The sequence below is a fragment of the Erigeron canadensis genome, chromosome 3, assembly GCF_010389155.1.
Source record: "Erigeron canadensis isolate Cc75 chromosome 3, C_canadensis_v1, whole genome shotgun sequence".
NCBI lineage: Eukaryota > Viridiplantae > Streptophyta > Magnoliopsida > Asterales > Asteraceae > Erigeron > Erigeron canadensis.
Genome location: NC_057763.1, coordinates 47277390 through 47295872, shown reverse-complemented (window position 1 = coordinate 47295872; position 18483 = coordinate 47277390). Strand labels below are relative to the sequence as shown.

At 29.0% G+C, this 18483-nt stretch overlaps 1 protein-coding gene across 1 annotated transcript; it reads right to left on the bottom strand.

The window, feature by feature from the left end:
* Positions 1–4376: 4376 nt before the first annotated feature.
* LOC122590565 lies at positions 4377–4921 on the bottom strand. Its single transcript, XM_043762760.1, has one exon. The coding sequence runs from the start codon at positions 4897–4899 to the stop codon at positions 4417–4419; it is 483 nt and encodes a 160-aa protein (XP_043618695.1). The 5' UTR covers positions 4900–4921; the 3' UTR covers positions 4377–4416.
* Between the last annotated feature and the right edge of the window lie 13562 nt (positions 4922–18483).

Genomic DNA, 18483 nt, shown 5'->3' with positions numbered 1-18483 from the left:
CAGTGGAAGTGTATCAACCCCACTTCGGCGCAGTGGGGGTTTTCACCCCGCAGGACAGTAATTTCCCACTGCAGCGCAGTGGGAGGTGTCCAACCCCACTGCGGCGCAGTGGGGGTATATATATATATATATATATATAAATTATCGTATTTTCATTTATCGAGTCATGTTCCTTTCAAGGAGCTTCGAGATCGCAATGTGCATCATGCTCTTCGTCATGATCTTACGGAGCATATATGACGTCTCCCGGCTTAATGTGTGTTAATAAACTATTGTTAATGTTTTTATTTTAATGTGTGTTTCCTTTATTTTGAAGTATTGTAATGTGTTTTTTTAATAAATTGTGTAATGTTTTTATTTTTAATGAAATGTTTTTAATTTTGGTATGTTTTAGTTTGTCATAAAATTTAAAGGGTTAAAAGTGTATAGTTTGGATAAATGCGTAGAATTAAATAATTGGTGGGTCCAAGACTAGTCTTTGGTGGATGAGTCCATTGGGTACATTTTGGGGGATTAGTCCTTGGAGTGTTTTTTGCTGATGTGGCGCTGACAGGGACTAGTCTTAGATGGATTAATGTCCTCCATTGGGTAGCCTCTTATATATCTTTAACCGTCAAAACTGTATGAACTGAAAAAGCCTCGTTCGGTAGAGATGGTCTATGTGCCACTTTAATTATGTGTGACAGTTCATCGCCCCGTTCTAACATTTTGATATTAACGCGGATATGATCCAAAGCGCAAATATTGTATACGCGTAAAAGAGAGCCGCATGTGTCACGGTACTACTATATATGGAGTCCAAGAATGTACGTTCGATATTGTCATGACTACGTACCAAAGAGACCTCTACAGTATATGATTAGCAATATATACAATTCCTAAATGAATGTCATCAAACTTATTCTTATTGAAGTAGCTATAAACGAAACCAGTATAATACCAAAAACATAAAACCTTGACCCTTCCTTTTGTATTTTGTTTCCATATCCAGAATGTTGGTACCGAACAGTACGTATAATACCGAATTATCAGTGCAAGTCGATATAAAGTTCCTGCAACATTAAATATAATTTCAACCTTATTATGTAAGTTATTGTACGAACAATAACAAGGTCAAGACCTTTAAATACACACAATGTTAAAGTGTATCTACCAATAAACTAAAATAGCATTATGATATCTTTTGGAATATTATATATTCTTTTAAATAAGAGGAATCATACGATTTACATCATAAATCCGTGCATTGCAAGGGTAGGTTGGTTATATAAAAAAAATGTGTCATGGTCACGATCGTTTATACATCTTTAAATATAGATATTAGATAAAATTATATTTAGTTAAATAAACTTACCCAATACAATAACATATTTGTATTTAGAGAAAATGTCACAAATGGTCCCTGTGGTTTGTTATATTCGCATTTTGCTCTCTGTGCTTTTTTTTTTCGTTGCAAATAGTCCCTGCATTTTTCATTTTCATTACAAGCAGTCCCTAGCACTAACAGTCGTTAGTTTTTGGCCGTTAGCGAGGGTATAATCGTCCATAAAATACTCTTCTTCTCCATCCTTGTTCCTTCTTCTGGCCAAACACCACCACCACCACCAAAATCCGGTCATCAAAATCCTAAATATGGCTACGTAAAAAAGTTAACACAATCCTTCTTTTTCTTTTAAGAAGATACCATTTGTTATCTTTCAAACACAATTTGTAACCTTTATCTTCTTCCTCAAAATTTGACATTCAAAGCCCCCGTAATAGATCTGTTCCAACAACCATCTCAATCTCCCTCTTTTCAATCTTCGGTATCATACATATATTTGTATCTAATGTCTATATCTAACACAACCATCTAATTACAATATACCATAACAAAAATCATTTAACAACTAGTCATCTAAAATCATCAAAACAACAATTAAATAAATTAAATGTACCTAATAATTAATTGCTCGTGAGGATGAAATAATAGAATTAAAATTCCAATTAAAAACCAAAAGCCTTAGACTTTATGTTGTTCACGAACACACAACTAACATCTAGGCCCCTATTATTTTCAATGAATTGCTTTTTGTTTTGGATGACTCCCTCTTTGACCAGATTCCTAGCCACCCAATCTTCACATCCTATTTTTCATATATATATATTTTTTTGTTTTGTTAATTGTTTGTTGGCAGGGAACTCCAACAACCACATATTGAATAGCAAAAGCTCATCAAATTTCCTACTCATTATCGATATTGAATTCAATTTGCACAGCTATATTTCATTCAAGAAATTCACACTTAAAAATCAACACAAACATTTGTTCCTCTCTCCGTCGCGCCACCACGCAACCACTGCGCCACCACCATCCCACCTCTGGTACACCGCCTACAACAAACAGTAACCTAAACCTATCCAACACCCTAACCCATCCAAAAAATTTCAATCGATCAGATCTTTGTTAGATGGGAGAACATATATAGGAACGAATGGATGGATATTTTTGTGTAGATTGATGGATGGATCTTTTTTTTTCTATTCATATATATGTATATATACTGATATGTATATATATGTTATAGATTATAGTTGGTGAAAACTTAAATGGATTCTTGAATAAGATCTAGAAAATTACTCAGATATTTAAGGATGTGACAATGTGTGAGAGAAATAAGGAGGCTATTGAAGGGATACAAGATCCAAATACATATATGGAAATAAAAAATACATACGTATAAAATATATATGCATATTGTTAATTGAAAAAAGTTTTTATTACAAATAGTCTATGTGGATAGTGAAAGGACGATTATACCCTCACGTGGTTCGCACGTGAAAGGTTTAAACGACTAAAACTAACAGAAGTTAGTGTCAGGGATTGCTGACAACGAAAATAAAAAATGCAGGGACTATTTGTAATGAAAAAAAAGCACAAGGGACAAAATGCGAATATAACAAACTACATGGATTATTTGTGACATTTTCTCTTGTATTTATTTAATTTTACATACATATTAAGCTGAGGAGAAATTGCATGGAACAAGTTCCAAGAATTTTAAGTGGACAATGATGACATGATGCACAACACAACCATATATTTCAAACAACCATAAACCAAAACCATATGCATATATACCACAAATCTTGTAGCTACATATTCATGTTTATATAAATCCACATAAGTTTTTTTTTTTAAACTGCAAAGTATATATATATATATATACAATGGTCCTTGCAAATCACAAGCGACCAGTATACAAGTTATTACATATAATATTACCCAATATTGTAATCATACCATTCCTTCCAACTAATATCCTTCCTTGTGGTTTTATTCCTATACCATAGAAAACCAAGACTTTTTATGCTATGAAGAATCTTCACCGGGCAAGCAACCACGTTGTTGAATCTTCTATCATTTTTAGCCTTCCAAATATACCAACATGTCGTCCACATGATGCCTTTGACAATCTTTCTTTTCTCCTTCTCAACCCCGACATGTTTGTGAATGACCACAAGATCCTTGATGTCCAAGAAGAACAATGGGGGTAGATGACACCAACTACTACTAACCAAGCTCCAAACAGTTGATGCCATACGGCAATAACAAAGCACATGTTCAATAATTTCCTGCCCGTCATCACATAACCCACACGTCAAGTCACCAAAACAACAATTGCGAGCCTTAAGAGCGACCAGATAGAGTGGGGGCTCTATCGAGGACCGCCCTCCAAATGAAGATGTTGCATTTTTTTGGAACCCATTTCACCCATTTGAAAACCAATCGGTTCCTGTAGTCCACCTCCATAGTCAATAATTTCCTCATATTCTTTACCGATGATAAATCCACGTAAGTAATGAAGGTTCTCGTAACACAAGCATTTATTGTGTAATCCATTTGATATATGTTGATGCTAATCAATTAGACCTTAGCATTAACAAAACCATATTATTGTACGTTGGAGGGTAGAATTGTTATATATGAAGAACAGGATTTTAGATTTGAAAGAAAAATATAGATAGACACCAACAAATATTGATGCACCATAAAGATCAACATTTTAACTTTTTCTATTATTACTATAACAAATGATACGAGGAATTACAGCAACATGATTATATTATATGCAAGCACCATTGTAGTAATAATTAGCTAGAGCATTATATATATACATAGATCACCAAATAAGAAAAATCCTCAAGCTTTTGTAAAACTATATTAATTTGTTGATAGTACTACACTGCCGCGCGCTTACATATATATATAGATAAAACTAAACTAATTTAATTGATAATGATCGAAATAAATTAAACTGCATGGGTCTCATGATGTTGGGACTAATAATGGAGTAATATCGAACAAATTAAAATCATAATAGTGCATGGTTTGGATGGGGGATGGGCAATATTGATCGATGAGGAGTAAATTAGTTATTTTTCTTCTAAGAAACCAGTTTTGGTCAAAATGGCATTCCGTAATTTGCTAAGGTCTCTTCCTTTGAGGGTCCTTCCAACACCTTCACACATAGAGGAAGAAGCAGCTATGTGGCTCCTTGCTGCTGCTTGCCTTCTTGCAATGTATTCATGTGGTGGCACCATCATCTCATCATCCCCCCCATCATCATCACTTATTGGACCTAATTTGTAAATCTTTGACCAGTCTGGGATGCCCATTGGAGCTGATGACTGATGTGGCACTACCCTTCCCTCATCATTACACTTTGGTATCATTCTTGCACCACCTGCAGCTTCATCACAGGATGATGATGATGTCATCCACAGACAACTTGATGACTTCTTATTCTTATTCTTCTTCATCTTATTATCATTATGTGACTCCTTGTTGACTTGTTTTTCCTTGATTACACCACCACCCCATACATCTTCTTCTTCAAAGTCTTGATCTTCCATCATACTACTTTTCCCATACCAATCTGCCATTATTCCCTTAAAAAGAAAAAAAAAATATTCCTATTGATTGTAAACTTAATGTGTATGTATATATATCAGGAGAAATGAGGAAATAACTATGCTTAATTTATATATATATATGAATGAAAGAAAATAGAGTAGTATATAAGAACTAACAAAAGTGGGAATATACCTTGCCTAGCTCCTAGTGTCTTTATCAACAATAAGCTCCAAAAGATGACAACATTTTTTTCTTTCTCAAATGATAAAAGCACTTAAAACAATAAAGCCAATGAAACCAAAAGGTCAATAGAAGCAGAGAAAGTGAATTCTCTCTCTCTCTCTTTTTGTTTAATGTGCTTAAATATTCAAAATGCCAAAGAAGCTAGCATAGTACTTCTTTCAAGAAACTGAAATTTTTATTTTTGGGAAAATGAATTATAAGCTAGCAGATGAGACAAAATAACAAATGGAATTATGATAAAATAATACGAGTAAAGTTTTACAGAAAGAGATAAAAAAAATGTCTTAATAAATGTAGATATAACAGAATATGATCATTAAAAACAAACACACTCAAAGAGGAAATATTCAAAGGGTAAAATTACAAGAGAATCTCAGTCACTCTTCACAAGAATGAATACATGATAAGAACCTGAAAGGTGTCAACTTTTTCTGTATTCAAGAAAAGTCCAAAACCCCACAGTCGTGCTTCTTTTTTTTCTTTAATAAATGTGAAACAATTAATAAATTAAAGCCCGACTATTTGAGACAAGCCAGCCAGCTTAACGAAAATGGACGACTCAATACGCTGGCTAGCAATCAAGCCCGTCATATATAGTTTCATTTCAAAAAAAAAAAAAAAACCCACAAAAACCAAATCAAAAATTGAACCGCCTCGCTCGTATGTAAAACAATTATGTGCCTCGTCACTATCATTGCCACAAAAAGAAAAAAAAAATTATTTACTTTCTTGTCCATACATGGTAAAAAAAAAAGGTACAGTATTATTTAGATGTGGTTAGAATTTTGCTTGAAATAGTAATTGGCATAAAAGGTGTGCCCTGCCCATAGATTATGGTATATATGCCACCCCCTTTAAAATGAATACAGATCGAAACAAGAAGACCATATAGTAGAATGAATCAATAACTCTAATTTTGGTTGTAAACTTGGAAAGGAAAAAACTAAAATGGACATATGTTTCTGCTTTGTGGATAATCTCTTGAGGTGGCGTTTGGATGTATATTTCAATGCTACGTGTGTAGTAATATCATATAACACACGTTTGATTAAATTAAAGTTTTATGTCTTAGACTTTAACTTAAGAATTACTATAAAATATCATTTTCCAAGATCACATGTACGTACGTACTTAATTAAACCACAAGACCGATTATTAGCTAGCATCATTTGGGTTTCCATTAGTGATCGAGATGTTTTAATTAAGGATGATGGCAATGCAAATATTTTCATTTCATGCATAAAAACATGCAACATCTATATTGTTTTGAACTAAAAGGCATTCTTATATTTATATATATATATATATATACTAGCTAATTAACTCGGGTTCAACCCAGACACGTTAATTAAAATTTTAAAATTATAAAATATATTAAATAATATATGTAATGTTTGTTATTAAAATATTATAACTTGATACAAATCTAATAATTCAACTAATTAACATAATAATTATATAGTTAATAAATCAACTAACATAATAATAATTTTAAAATTAAAAATGACTACTACATTAAGTAAATAATAAAAGAGACATATTATTTGTAATATTAAATAACAAAGAATTTTTTTTCTGAACATGTTAATTAAAATTTTAAAATTATAAAATATATTAAATAATATATATAATGTTTGTTATTAAAATATTATAACTTGATACAAATCTAATAATTCAACTAATTAACACAATAATTATATAATTAATAAATCAACTAATACAATAATAATTTTAAAAATAAAAATGACTACTACATTAAGTAAATAAAAAAAGATATTTTATTTGTAATATTATATAATAAATAATTTTTTTCTTTAATTAAATGATTAATACTTTTATTAAAAATGTAAAAAATATTTTTTTTATTTATATATGACATCATAATTAAATAAAATAATTTTTAAAATGAAATATGATTTTGCCACATCAAAACTTCTAACATGCTTTAAGTACTACCATTCCTAATACACATGTCTTTTATGTCTTTACACGTTCATTGTTTTCTATTAAAGATATTTTTATGTAAGCTTTGTAACTCGAAAATTAAAAAGTATTGACTTTGACCAACGATTTAATTATTTTACTAATTAAATATATCATCAGCTTAACAATATTAGTTAATGTTTACAAACGAGTGAATTTTTATTGAACAGCTAGTCACTGTGTGTGCATTCTGAGCTCAATTAAGTTTTGAATACAAATAATATATAATTAATATAATACAAATTTATTTTTATTAATCATTTCTATAAAAATCTTCTAAAGTTGTTTCAACTTTATAGGTAAAGGTGGAGCAACTTGAACCATTAAATTAAAATCAATGGTTATTCAAATTTGATTATTGACAATTGATTTTAATCCAATAGCCTAAGTTGCTTCAACTTTTTTAGAAGATTATTATCCTTATTCGAGACTAAGTTTTTTTTTTAAAAAAAATACAACTGGTTATGTAATAATAATAAAAATAACATACATGTACAATAAAAATAATAAGATGTATTTTAACAAACAATAACTATATTAACACAAATAAAACACTCTTATATATGACGGCAATGTAAGATAATGTCTTTATTTATATGTTACATAGATGTAAAGAGAAAATCACGACATTAGCCAAATTTCATTGCGATTATACGAAGTTAGCCAAAAAAATTTAGATTTTCACAAAATAGCCAACAAAGTCGCAATAAACTGACTAAATCGCAATGAAAACATTAATAAAATCGCAATGAAATAACGAGATTCCGAAAATCACAATGCGATTCTGAGAATCTCTATGCGATTTTGATAATCTCGTAGAGATTCTGCAGAAAATTTTCGTAAAGATTCTGCAGAATCTCATTGTAGCGTGACACTATTACAGTGTGTTCTTTAGTTTCTTTTTAAAAGAAAAGAGTTGAAGATATGAGAATGAAACATAAGAGGTATAATTTCTATCTTTTCAAATCATTCAATATTTGGGAATACAATTAGTTGAATTAATCAACTAGAAATCCATTAATTTAATTTTTTTTCTTCCCTTAAAGAAACTCAAGAACACAATTTATTTTAAAATCTTTTGTATTCCTTTTCTTTTTTTCCATAAAAAAAAAACTCAAAAACACAATGTTATATTTATAAATTAAGGATAATGGTATATATGTCTAATTCATATGACTAAAAACAGACATACTCCATACATTACATGACATTTGTTTTTCACTAAATCTCTTTCATTATCTTTATCTTTAATATTACCACATGGATTGATCTCCTTTTTAAGCTTATCTTTAAAAATACCAATTAGACACAATAATCGTTTTCCATAAATTAATTACATCACATATTTTGGTCCGAGGACAATATTAATTGCAACCTCTTGTCAACAATTATAGCTCTCTAGACGTTAACTATGTTAAGAGGTGTACGAAAAGACGAGACGTAATATATTCTTATCAATATCTAGCAGGACCACATATTTGTGCATAAATAATATTAAAGGTGTAAATGAAACGAGAAAATTCATGAGTTATCTAAAATCAACTCGTAAACTAGTCAACTTGGTTTAATTCACCCGAACTCGAGCTACTTGAGTAGATTTCTGAATCGAGTTCGAGTCTCAAAATAACCTACTCGTTAAGTATGTGTTTTTAATCGAAGTTGTGTTATTTTATAGATGATATTTTTAGATAATTATTATTTTATCGAGTCAAGCTTAAGAGTCAAGCTTAATTAATCAAGTCGAGCTTTAAATTATCGAGCTTATAAGACTAGTTTGATTTAAAAATTTATATAACAGTTAATCGAGTCCAATTGAGCCGATCTCGTAAGTGTTGATTAGTAAAGTGAGCTCGAACTTTATAATAAAGGCTCGTTTAAGCTCGAGTCAAGTTTCGAGCTACGAGTTTAGTAATTAAGTCATTATACAAGGACTTTAGTTAATTAGTTAAACTTACATCATCACCGCCACATCATACAGGGACTTAGCTAGTAGGTTTTGGTATAAATTGGGTTTTCATGTACATATATTATACGGATGTACGTGTGATGATGGTGGTAGCGACGAAGGTGTGACGACGGCAGCAGTGTTGGCGGGAATGTATGGTGGTCGTGGTGGTGGTAGTGAATGTAAATTAATTGATGTAAGAAGGTTGGAGGATCTATGTTGTAATTTATTATATTAAGGGTATTAGAAGTAAATATATGAAGATGTTTAAATTATTGAATAAAGAAGAGGAGTAATATGATCATTTTAAAATCTTAATTACTTAAACGGGAAAGGATAGTTACTTTATATAGTAGTATATATGGTAATGTGTCGCTAATTGGTTGTTACAACCAATTTTTGAAGTTGTAAATCTTATCTTAAAATTAGTACATCTACCTCAAGATCGAATCCTGATAATTCTAAGGAGTTTGTCTTGAATGAATATAGTATTACAAATGTCCACTTTTCAAATGTCTTTGTCAAGATTTGTAATTATGACTTTTCAGGTTGAAACCTCTTAGAAGAAAACATTTTGACGACCACTAAACCAAGACTCTCACAATGAAATATTTTAATCTATTAAAACTTACGTGTGTTTCCAATTTAATTAGAGATTTCCACACTTGATATATATACTAATATATAACACTAACATAAATTATCATGGATAGATCTATCATCCTTGAATGTGGTCAAAATCTTAATCCAAATTGTTACGGAGTATTTTTATGTGTGTGAAGATATTATCAATGTAAATATGGCAATATCAATGAATGGATAATCATCTGGGAAACTCTGAAAAAGGGCTATTGTGATTCGAGAAAGGTGGTGAGGATTGATTGGTTGACGAGACTATAACCTTATCCAATGACAGAGAAGGACGACTAAGCACCATTTACACTTCAAAACAATCTTTACTGCTTCAATAATTAGTTAAATCAGTACTCGTACTACTAACATACAGAATTGTACCCTACCCATACTGGTATTTCTTTTTCTAATTATATATATATATATATATATATAGGGTGAAGTTATTTTGAGAAATTTTTTTTGTGAAAATCTTTGAGAATTTTTCAAATCAAGCTCAATTGATGATTGTAAAAAATTGTTTTTTGATTGTTTTCTGAATAACTTATGTGTAATTTTAAAGTTTATAATTTTGTGGAGCATGAATTATCATCCGTTATACAATTATGTGGAGATTTGGATTCTTGATCACATGTGCACGAATATTGCTATGATTACATGTGATCATAGCAATATTCGTGCACATGTAATCAAGAATCCAAATCTCCATATAATTGTATAACGGATGATAATTCATGTCTCCACACAATTATAAACTTCAAAATTACACATAAATTATTCAGAAAACAATCAAAAAACAATTTTCATGTAAAGAATAACCATCGGTTGAGCTTGATTTGAAAAGTTCTCAAAGGTTCTCGCAAAAAAATGGTTCTCAAAATAACTTTTCACTATATATATATATATAAACATCAAAATAATAAATAACAAAATAGGTACATAAAAATAAAAAACACATAAAAATTAGAAAACAAAACTTAAAAATAAAACTCAAATGGATTACATAAAAACTTAAAACAATCCAAATAAGCAATGACCATCATAATATAATCATTAAATTTAATAAAAAATGTGAAAAAAAATAGATACCAACTCATTAAAAAAAACTATTTCTAAGTGTTTTGATTCTCTTTGTGTTGTTCCAATCCGACATAGTCCATACATGCACAACACGAAGTCTTAGATGATAATTAACATGTGTTGGGTTTTTCAAATCTTTAACATGAACCAACGATCTTTTTATCTAAAAAAATAATAAAATATATGTCATATTTTAAATTTTTAAAAAAATATAAATAATAAGCAAAATAAATTAATGAGCTAATGTGAACAAAATAAATGTAAAATAATAAAACTTTTTCTAGTAGAAGAATAAAAAGCCATAAAAACCTACAATAGACAACAAAATAAATTAAAAAAGATAAAAAAAAAAAAATAACAATAACATAACAAGTCAATATCAAATAATGAATAAACATGAACAAAATACCAAAAATAATATTAAAGTGATATTAAAAAAGACGTATTTTTTTTTTGTTGAGAAGATAAATAACTAAGGTCAATCAAGACCTGCATGTAAAGATATATGACAAGGACTAAATCGATAACTATGCTTATTCAATCTAAATCAACCTTCAATTTATATACAAGTTTTTCAACGGAGGAGTCAATCATCAAAGTTACGTTTCAATAGATAGTTATATCATTTTTAACTCATGTTTTTCACCGTATAATGTTTTTTTTATTTTGATTAGATTCTCTAGGTATTGAAGGCAAACTTATTTACCTAATTGTTATTACTAACAAACGGTTAAAAAAAGTACAGTATGATTATCGCTGTTTGTTGCATTAAAAAGTGAAAAGTCAATTTAGATACAATCATAAAAGAGAGGATGTTGTGGTTTATAAGGAAAAAAAAATGGATGTTACGAGTAGCAATATAAACAAACCAATAATTGAAAAGGCTTATATAAAAATACATCAGGGCTTCTTTTATAGTGTTTCATTAAAAGAAATTTTATCTTTTATAGTTAGGAAGCTGTGGATAGGAGTAGCCATGTTAAATACATATATTATATAATATATGTAATCTTTTACACATGATATATATATATATATATATATAATATAATGTTTTTTCAAAATCCTTTTATAGTATATATAAGATTAAGATTGAGATAGTTTATGGTTAGATGATGTAGATATATGGCATTTGAGGATATATGAATGATTATTCAGTGGTTAAAGTCAAAATGAGTTGCACACTTGTATATTTCATTATTATATTATATTACCCCAGCCATATAACTAGAAAATCAATCCTTTGATTTAATGAGAATGCAAGGAAATCAATTAGAATAGCTTTTTTAAAAAAAAACTTTTTGGCATTTTAAAGTTGGGTATTGTAAAATAAATAAGACATGATCTTCACCCTTGGATCATGGTTAAATTAATACACGAAGATTCACGAAGCAATTGATGCACAATGATTTTTATGTTGCACGGTGATCTTCAGTGAAGAAAAACCTATTGTTTTATTTGTTTTATTTTACCTAAAACCTATATATTAAATATGGAAAAGTGTGTATAAGGTTGTCACACACCAAACTTAGGTAAAAAAACTCATCACATAATATATTATAATATTTTTGTAATTAATAAATGATGGACCCTCCGTGAATTTTCTGAAATAAAAAAAAAAGATATGAGGAGTTTTTTTACTTAACTTGAGTGTGAGACAACTCCACCTTCACTTTTCCCAATAAATATTAATAATTTGCATATATATATGCTAGCAGCTAGCTAGCAAGAGTAGTACTTGAACGTTGATCAGGCCGGGTGTACGTCCTTTTTATTACTTTAGAGGGATGGTGACCCAACAATAGTATTCGTGTGTGTGTCCAAACTGTGTGGATGTGTGTGTCTGGGCGTATATATATATATATTTTGTGCCTACTTTTGGCAGACAAGCCTATAGCTAATTAAGGTGATGAGCTAATGGAAACTCAACCATATATTGAGTTATGTATAACAATTGAGTTATATCTAAAAACTAACTAATTAACCCGGGTTTAACCCGAGTATATCAATCAAAGTTTTATAAAATCGTATTTTCGCCACCGAAGTTGCAATAGTCTAAGAGCACTCGTCTCCTCAAAATAGTATATCTTATAAGTTATAATTAGTTTATTAACTCGCATAATACGTGAATAATTAAAAATATGTTATGATAAAATTATTTAGACGATGAAACTTATAAGACAATGTATAATTTATTAGAGTTTTTTTCTAAAAAAATTAAAAAATATATATCTTTAAAAATAAATTTATAAAATAACAAAAACAAAAATGCAATAAACTTTAAGAATAAGAGTGTTTATGACATCATAAGTAAATTAAAAAAAACAAACTTAATATTAAGAAATAATTTGGATGTGACAAATAAGCAATATTTATGGAATGATGATGTCACAACAATCCTCTTTTATCTAATAGAAAGAAGATTCGCCTCACATGCTACAACAGTACAACCAATTACTACTTTTTTTCTCTTTTATCCCCTTTCTCTTTCTACTCTGTAAACTCCACCGCAAAAGATACCCTCTCTCCTCCGGTAAACTAACGGTAGCGGTGTTACCACCCGACACAACACACTAAGGTCGTTCACTGATGCCATTCCCTCCCCTCTAATCAATCAAGTTCACAATGGACTTGTACTTATATATAATAATAATATTTTGAGTTAATTTCACAAATCGTCCTTGTGGTTTTACCAAAAAATCACGTTTCATCCTTTAAACTTTAAAATGACATTGGTAGTCCTTTATAAGTGGATAATGGTCACGTTTTGTCCTTTAATCTAACGGATGATGGTCACGTTTCGTCCTTTATACGGTCGACTAAAGGACGAAACGTGACTATTATTCGCGTATAAAGGACTACCAGTATCATTTTGAAGTTTAAAAGATGAAACGTGATTTTTTGGTAAACCACAAGGACCATTTTTGAAATTAACTCTAATATTTTATTGTATATACTCCCTTCCACAATCGATCAAGTTCACAATGGACTTGCACCTATATATAATAATAATATTTTATTATATATATATATATATTGTGAATTTTTACCAATAAAGAATTAGCTTAATGGTAAGGCAAACACTTTCTTTTGAATTTTTACCAACAGAGAAATGATACAAGTTCTCTAATATATGTTGCGATTTCAAGGACGATTTGCACAAAAAATTTAAATAGTATCATTTCATAAACTTTCTTTTGTTTTCTTTTTCCCTTTTATGAATTTACTCAAATTACCTTCGACTTCTTAGTACAATTATTGGTACTTTCATAGTACATGCCTAAATTTGTCAAATACCAACGAGTTTTTTGGCCATGAATATTCGTGGTCCTACAAATATTGCAACGTATTTTTTTTTGTCTTGTAGCAATTTTAATAAAATTACTGCAATAGAAGTTACTTGCATAATTGATAGAAAGTTAAGTGAAACACTATATTAGAGAACTTGTGTCTAATTTTTTTGTCTAATCTTTATCATATATATATAGAGTTAATGTCCAAACCTAGATGATAGCTAAAACAAAGGCCTAGTTGGCACAATCAATAAATCTTTCATTCACTAATCTAATTGGAGGAAATCTATTTATGACATCATCACATCTTATATACTAAATTTGTTAATAAAATTAATAAAATTTTGAACCCCGTTGCATAGTGTCAATTATCTTATTAAAACGGTTACATTATTTTAATGTATTTGTGTTAAACCTTTGATCGTTTAAACAAAACACGTTCTATCACAAATATGTTTGTTTGAAAGTATGCAAGAAACTAAAGACTGGTAGATTACTAGAGCTGGCTGCAATGTGGTAAAATCTTTAATATATTAGTTGAGAATTCAAGTGTAACATGATTAGACAAAGTCCGAATAGTGGTACGGGTTATGGGTACAAAAAGTTTAAATGACCTAAAAGAACAAAAGTGCGAAAAAAAGAAGTAACCCGTAGTAGATAACCCGAATGGGATACGATGTGACAAAATACAAATTGTGGCACGAGGTGTGACACGAATGAATAATCGTCATTGCCCAAGATTTTAAAAGTGTGCAAAAAACAAAAAATAGCCCGTAGTAGAAAACTCAAACGAGATGTGATATGGCAAAAAAAAAAAACTTAATATATTAGTTGAGAATTCAAGCGAGTGTGATGTGGCAATATCTGAATAGTGGTACAGGGGTGACATGAATGTATAACAACTCAGTATGCCTGCGAGTTACTATTAAAAAAAATTGTGCAAAAAACCAAAGAAAATCGAAAGAAAAACACTCAAACATGATGCGATATGATAAAATTTAAATAGTAATGCGGGGTGTAAGATCAACCAATAGAATAATGCCACATGGATAGTGACACTATTTAATAAACATTATCCTTATTGATATTATTGTTATTATCTACTAATATATATATATATATATATATATATAATAAGGTACTAAATTCTTTTATAAAGAAACAAGGACTTTCAAATTTTTAATTACAATTCTTAGATCTAAATAATGATACTATTACCAAATTTATTATTAGGTAAACATAACATTAGTCCTTCTAATTTATATATTTAGACAAACTATAACCTTATATATTAAATTAAATTATATATAGTATTAATATATAAAAGCATTAAAAATATCCGTATGTTTTGGATTTTTCGTACAAAGTTCTAACATAATATTTTGTTAGTCTAATGTTATTGTAAGTTAATATTATGCTTAGTAAATATCCGTATGTTTTTGCTTTTTCTCATACAATCTAATATAAATTATATTTCTTTAAATGATAATATGATTTTTTATCAATCTAAATCTAATGTTATTAAATAACTTAATATTAGATTTAGACTCATGTCAAATACACGGATTGTTTATGACATATTAATGATAAAGTTATATATATGTAATCTAAAAAAAGTTGTTAAAGAACAAACCAGTGAATTCAATATTGTAACTAAAATTATGTACGAACAAACCGGTAATTCAAATATAAATAATGTAATGAAAATCAAAGTAGTGGAATGTACTGTTGGATAATTGACGAAAGTCTTTAATTTGTTCATCTATTAATATCATGTCAAGGCTTGCTGTTATAATAACTTTTTGAGCAATACAATCAAAATAACTTCTTGTAGTTTTTGTTGTGGTATTTGTTTTTATGGAAAGATTTGGAATATATAATTGTTATCAGTTATAATATTATTTTATGTATATGCATACAGTCATTGATAATTTGATAAGTTATAATTATAGTTGGATTAATACTAATTGTAAATAAAGTTAGTTTTTTTATTTATTAAAAAGGTTATTTCTTATTATTTAATTAGTTGAATATTTGCGATAAATATGAGTGTTATATTTTATGTATTTTATCTCAATAAATTATTATTTTAAGAAACGAGACTAAAAGTGTAAATTGATGATGGAAAACAAAAAAAATGTAAATTATATTATGACATGTGCTAATTTAATTAAATTAGAGAAATTGAGAGTTGTGATTAGTTAATTGAGGTTAGCTCAGTTCCCTTTTAGTATATACTATATTTTAGGCCTGTGTCTCATACACTAGTGGTTACAATTTTATCAATATTAGATGTTAGTTTATAATGATTTAAAATTTAGTTTACATTTTTAGTAATAAACACTTGATCTATATATTATAAAAGTTTGAGTTTTATAGTAAAATATTTTTTAAAATATGTTTATCGAAGTTGTAAACTGTGACATACATAACGATATTTGAATATTACAAAATCATAATATGTCCATCAAAGTTGTAGATTGTGACATACTTAGCAATATTTGAATATTAAAAAATCACAATAGATCACTATCATTTTATTTGATTTATACTATAAACATTTAAATGACTTCAAACTTTTAGTTACAACTCTTATATCAAAATAATGCTATTATTATCAAATTTATTATTAATTAAACACAACATTAATCCTTCTACTTTATATATTTAGACAAAATATAACCTTATTGATTTGAATTATACACAATTGTCTTATGTCGTTCGAATACATTGCAATTAGACAACAATCTTATAGTTTATTTTATAGGAACATCTCAATAAATATAGAAAATAATGCTTTATTATTAAACCATAAAATAATTGTTCTCACCTAATTTACGATATAAACATAAGTCTTCATTATAACATAATTAATAGTTATTTAACGGTGTTTAGGGTTGCGTTTGTAATATACATTTTACAAATAAAAACTGCGTTTTTGAATAACATGTCCCAACCTGCTTTTCCAAAACTACATTCTGTTTGCCAAACACTTTTTTTCATTATTTGCATTATGCAAACACAATAATCATATAATGTTTTCAAGATGCAATCCTAAACATCTTTTTAGTTTACCAAATGTAGCTTTTATAATAATATTATTATATATCATCTTCATGGATATTAAAATAATATAGTTTAAGAAAAATTTAAGGTTTATTTCTTGATCTTTATGCATCTAAAAATTTATTAGCATAATTTAAAATGAAATCTTTCATAATAATTTGATATATTCAAAAAAATACAACAAAACAATTGTTTCTACCATTTAAAATTTCAAAATTTCTAAAAAATTTAACTATAAACACATAAGCTAGAAATCTTAATATATATGTGTTATGTCCCATAAGTGTATAAATATACTAAAGTATAATGAACACAAAGAGTTGTAGAGGGGGGTGAATACAATTTTTCCTTAATTCTTAACTAACTTTAAAAATATGTTTTAAAGACTTGGATTGCGATATATATAATATAGAAAATAAGAATCAATAAAACAGTAAAGCAGTAAACAATCATTCTTGAACACATATTGTGGTTTTCAAATGTAATCCTTTATTAAGATTAAATCTATACAAAGAATTACAGGGTTGTTGCGGAAACAAGATAACCTACAAATATCTAAACAACCCTTGAAATGACAAACAACAATCAAGAAGTTCAGACTAAGCTGTGTGTAAGAGCATAGAGAACTTGTATGAAGAATGATTCTAAGGAATGCCACACATATGCATACAAGGAATGTGACTTTTATAGGCGAAAGTCATTCTTCTCTTGGTATCCAATTAAGCCACGTATTGTTCTTCTGTTGGACGTCAAAGGAATATTTGATCGTGCCTTCATTGTACTTGTGGTCCCCAAAACCTGCAGCACGTCGTTTTGATCCTCCAATAAGTATATGGACACACATATGTATTTCTGTCACCAACCTAGATCCTAGGAACCTTCCTAGTCACGTCATTTGTCCTTATCAACAAATCTAGGTTGTTATCTTCACTTGATTGTCAGACACAGATTGCTCGTTTGTCAAGAGCAAATCTGTCTAAGTGTTTCCAAGCAGACTGCTAATCCCAAGCTGACTTCCACTACCAGCTTGGTCTTCTATCTTCAATCCCCCTCTTCGACTTGGATTGAATGCTATGACAATTTGATGCAGCTTGAACAACGCTTGCTTCCATAAGATAAACATTTACAAAGTATGAAGCATGATCTGGTTCAGTTATAGATCGCAAGTAGAAATCCTCTTCGACTTGGGTCAGTTATAGATCGCAAGTTGTGTCAGCTTAGTCTGACCCAGATCAGATTACAAGAACCAAAAGATTTCTAAGTGTTTATGTATCAGATTTGTCATCACCAAACATGGGATTCAACAATCTCCCCCTATTTGACGATGACAAAACCAATCACAC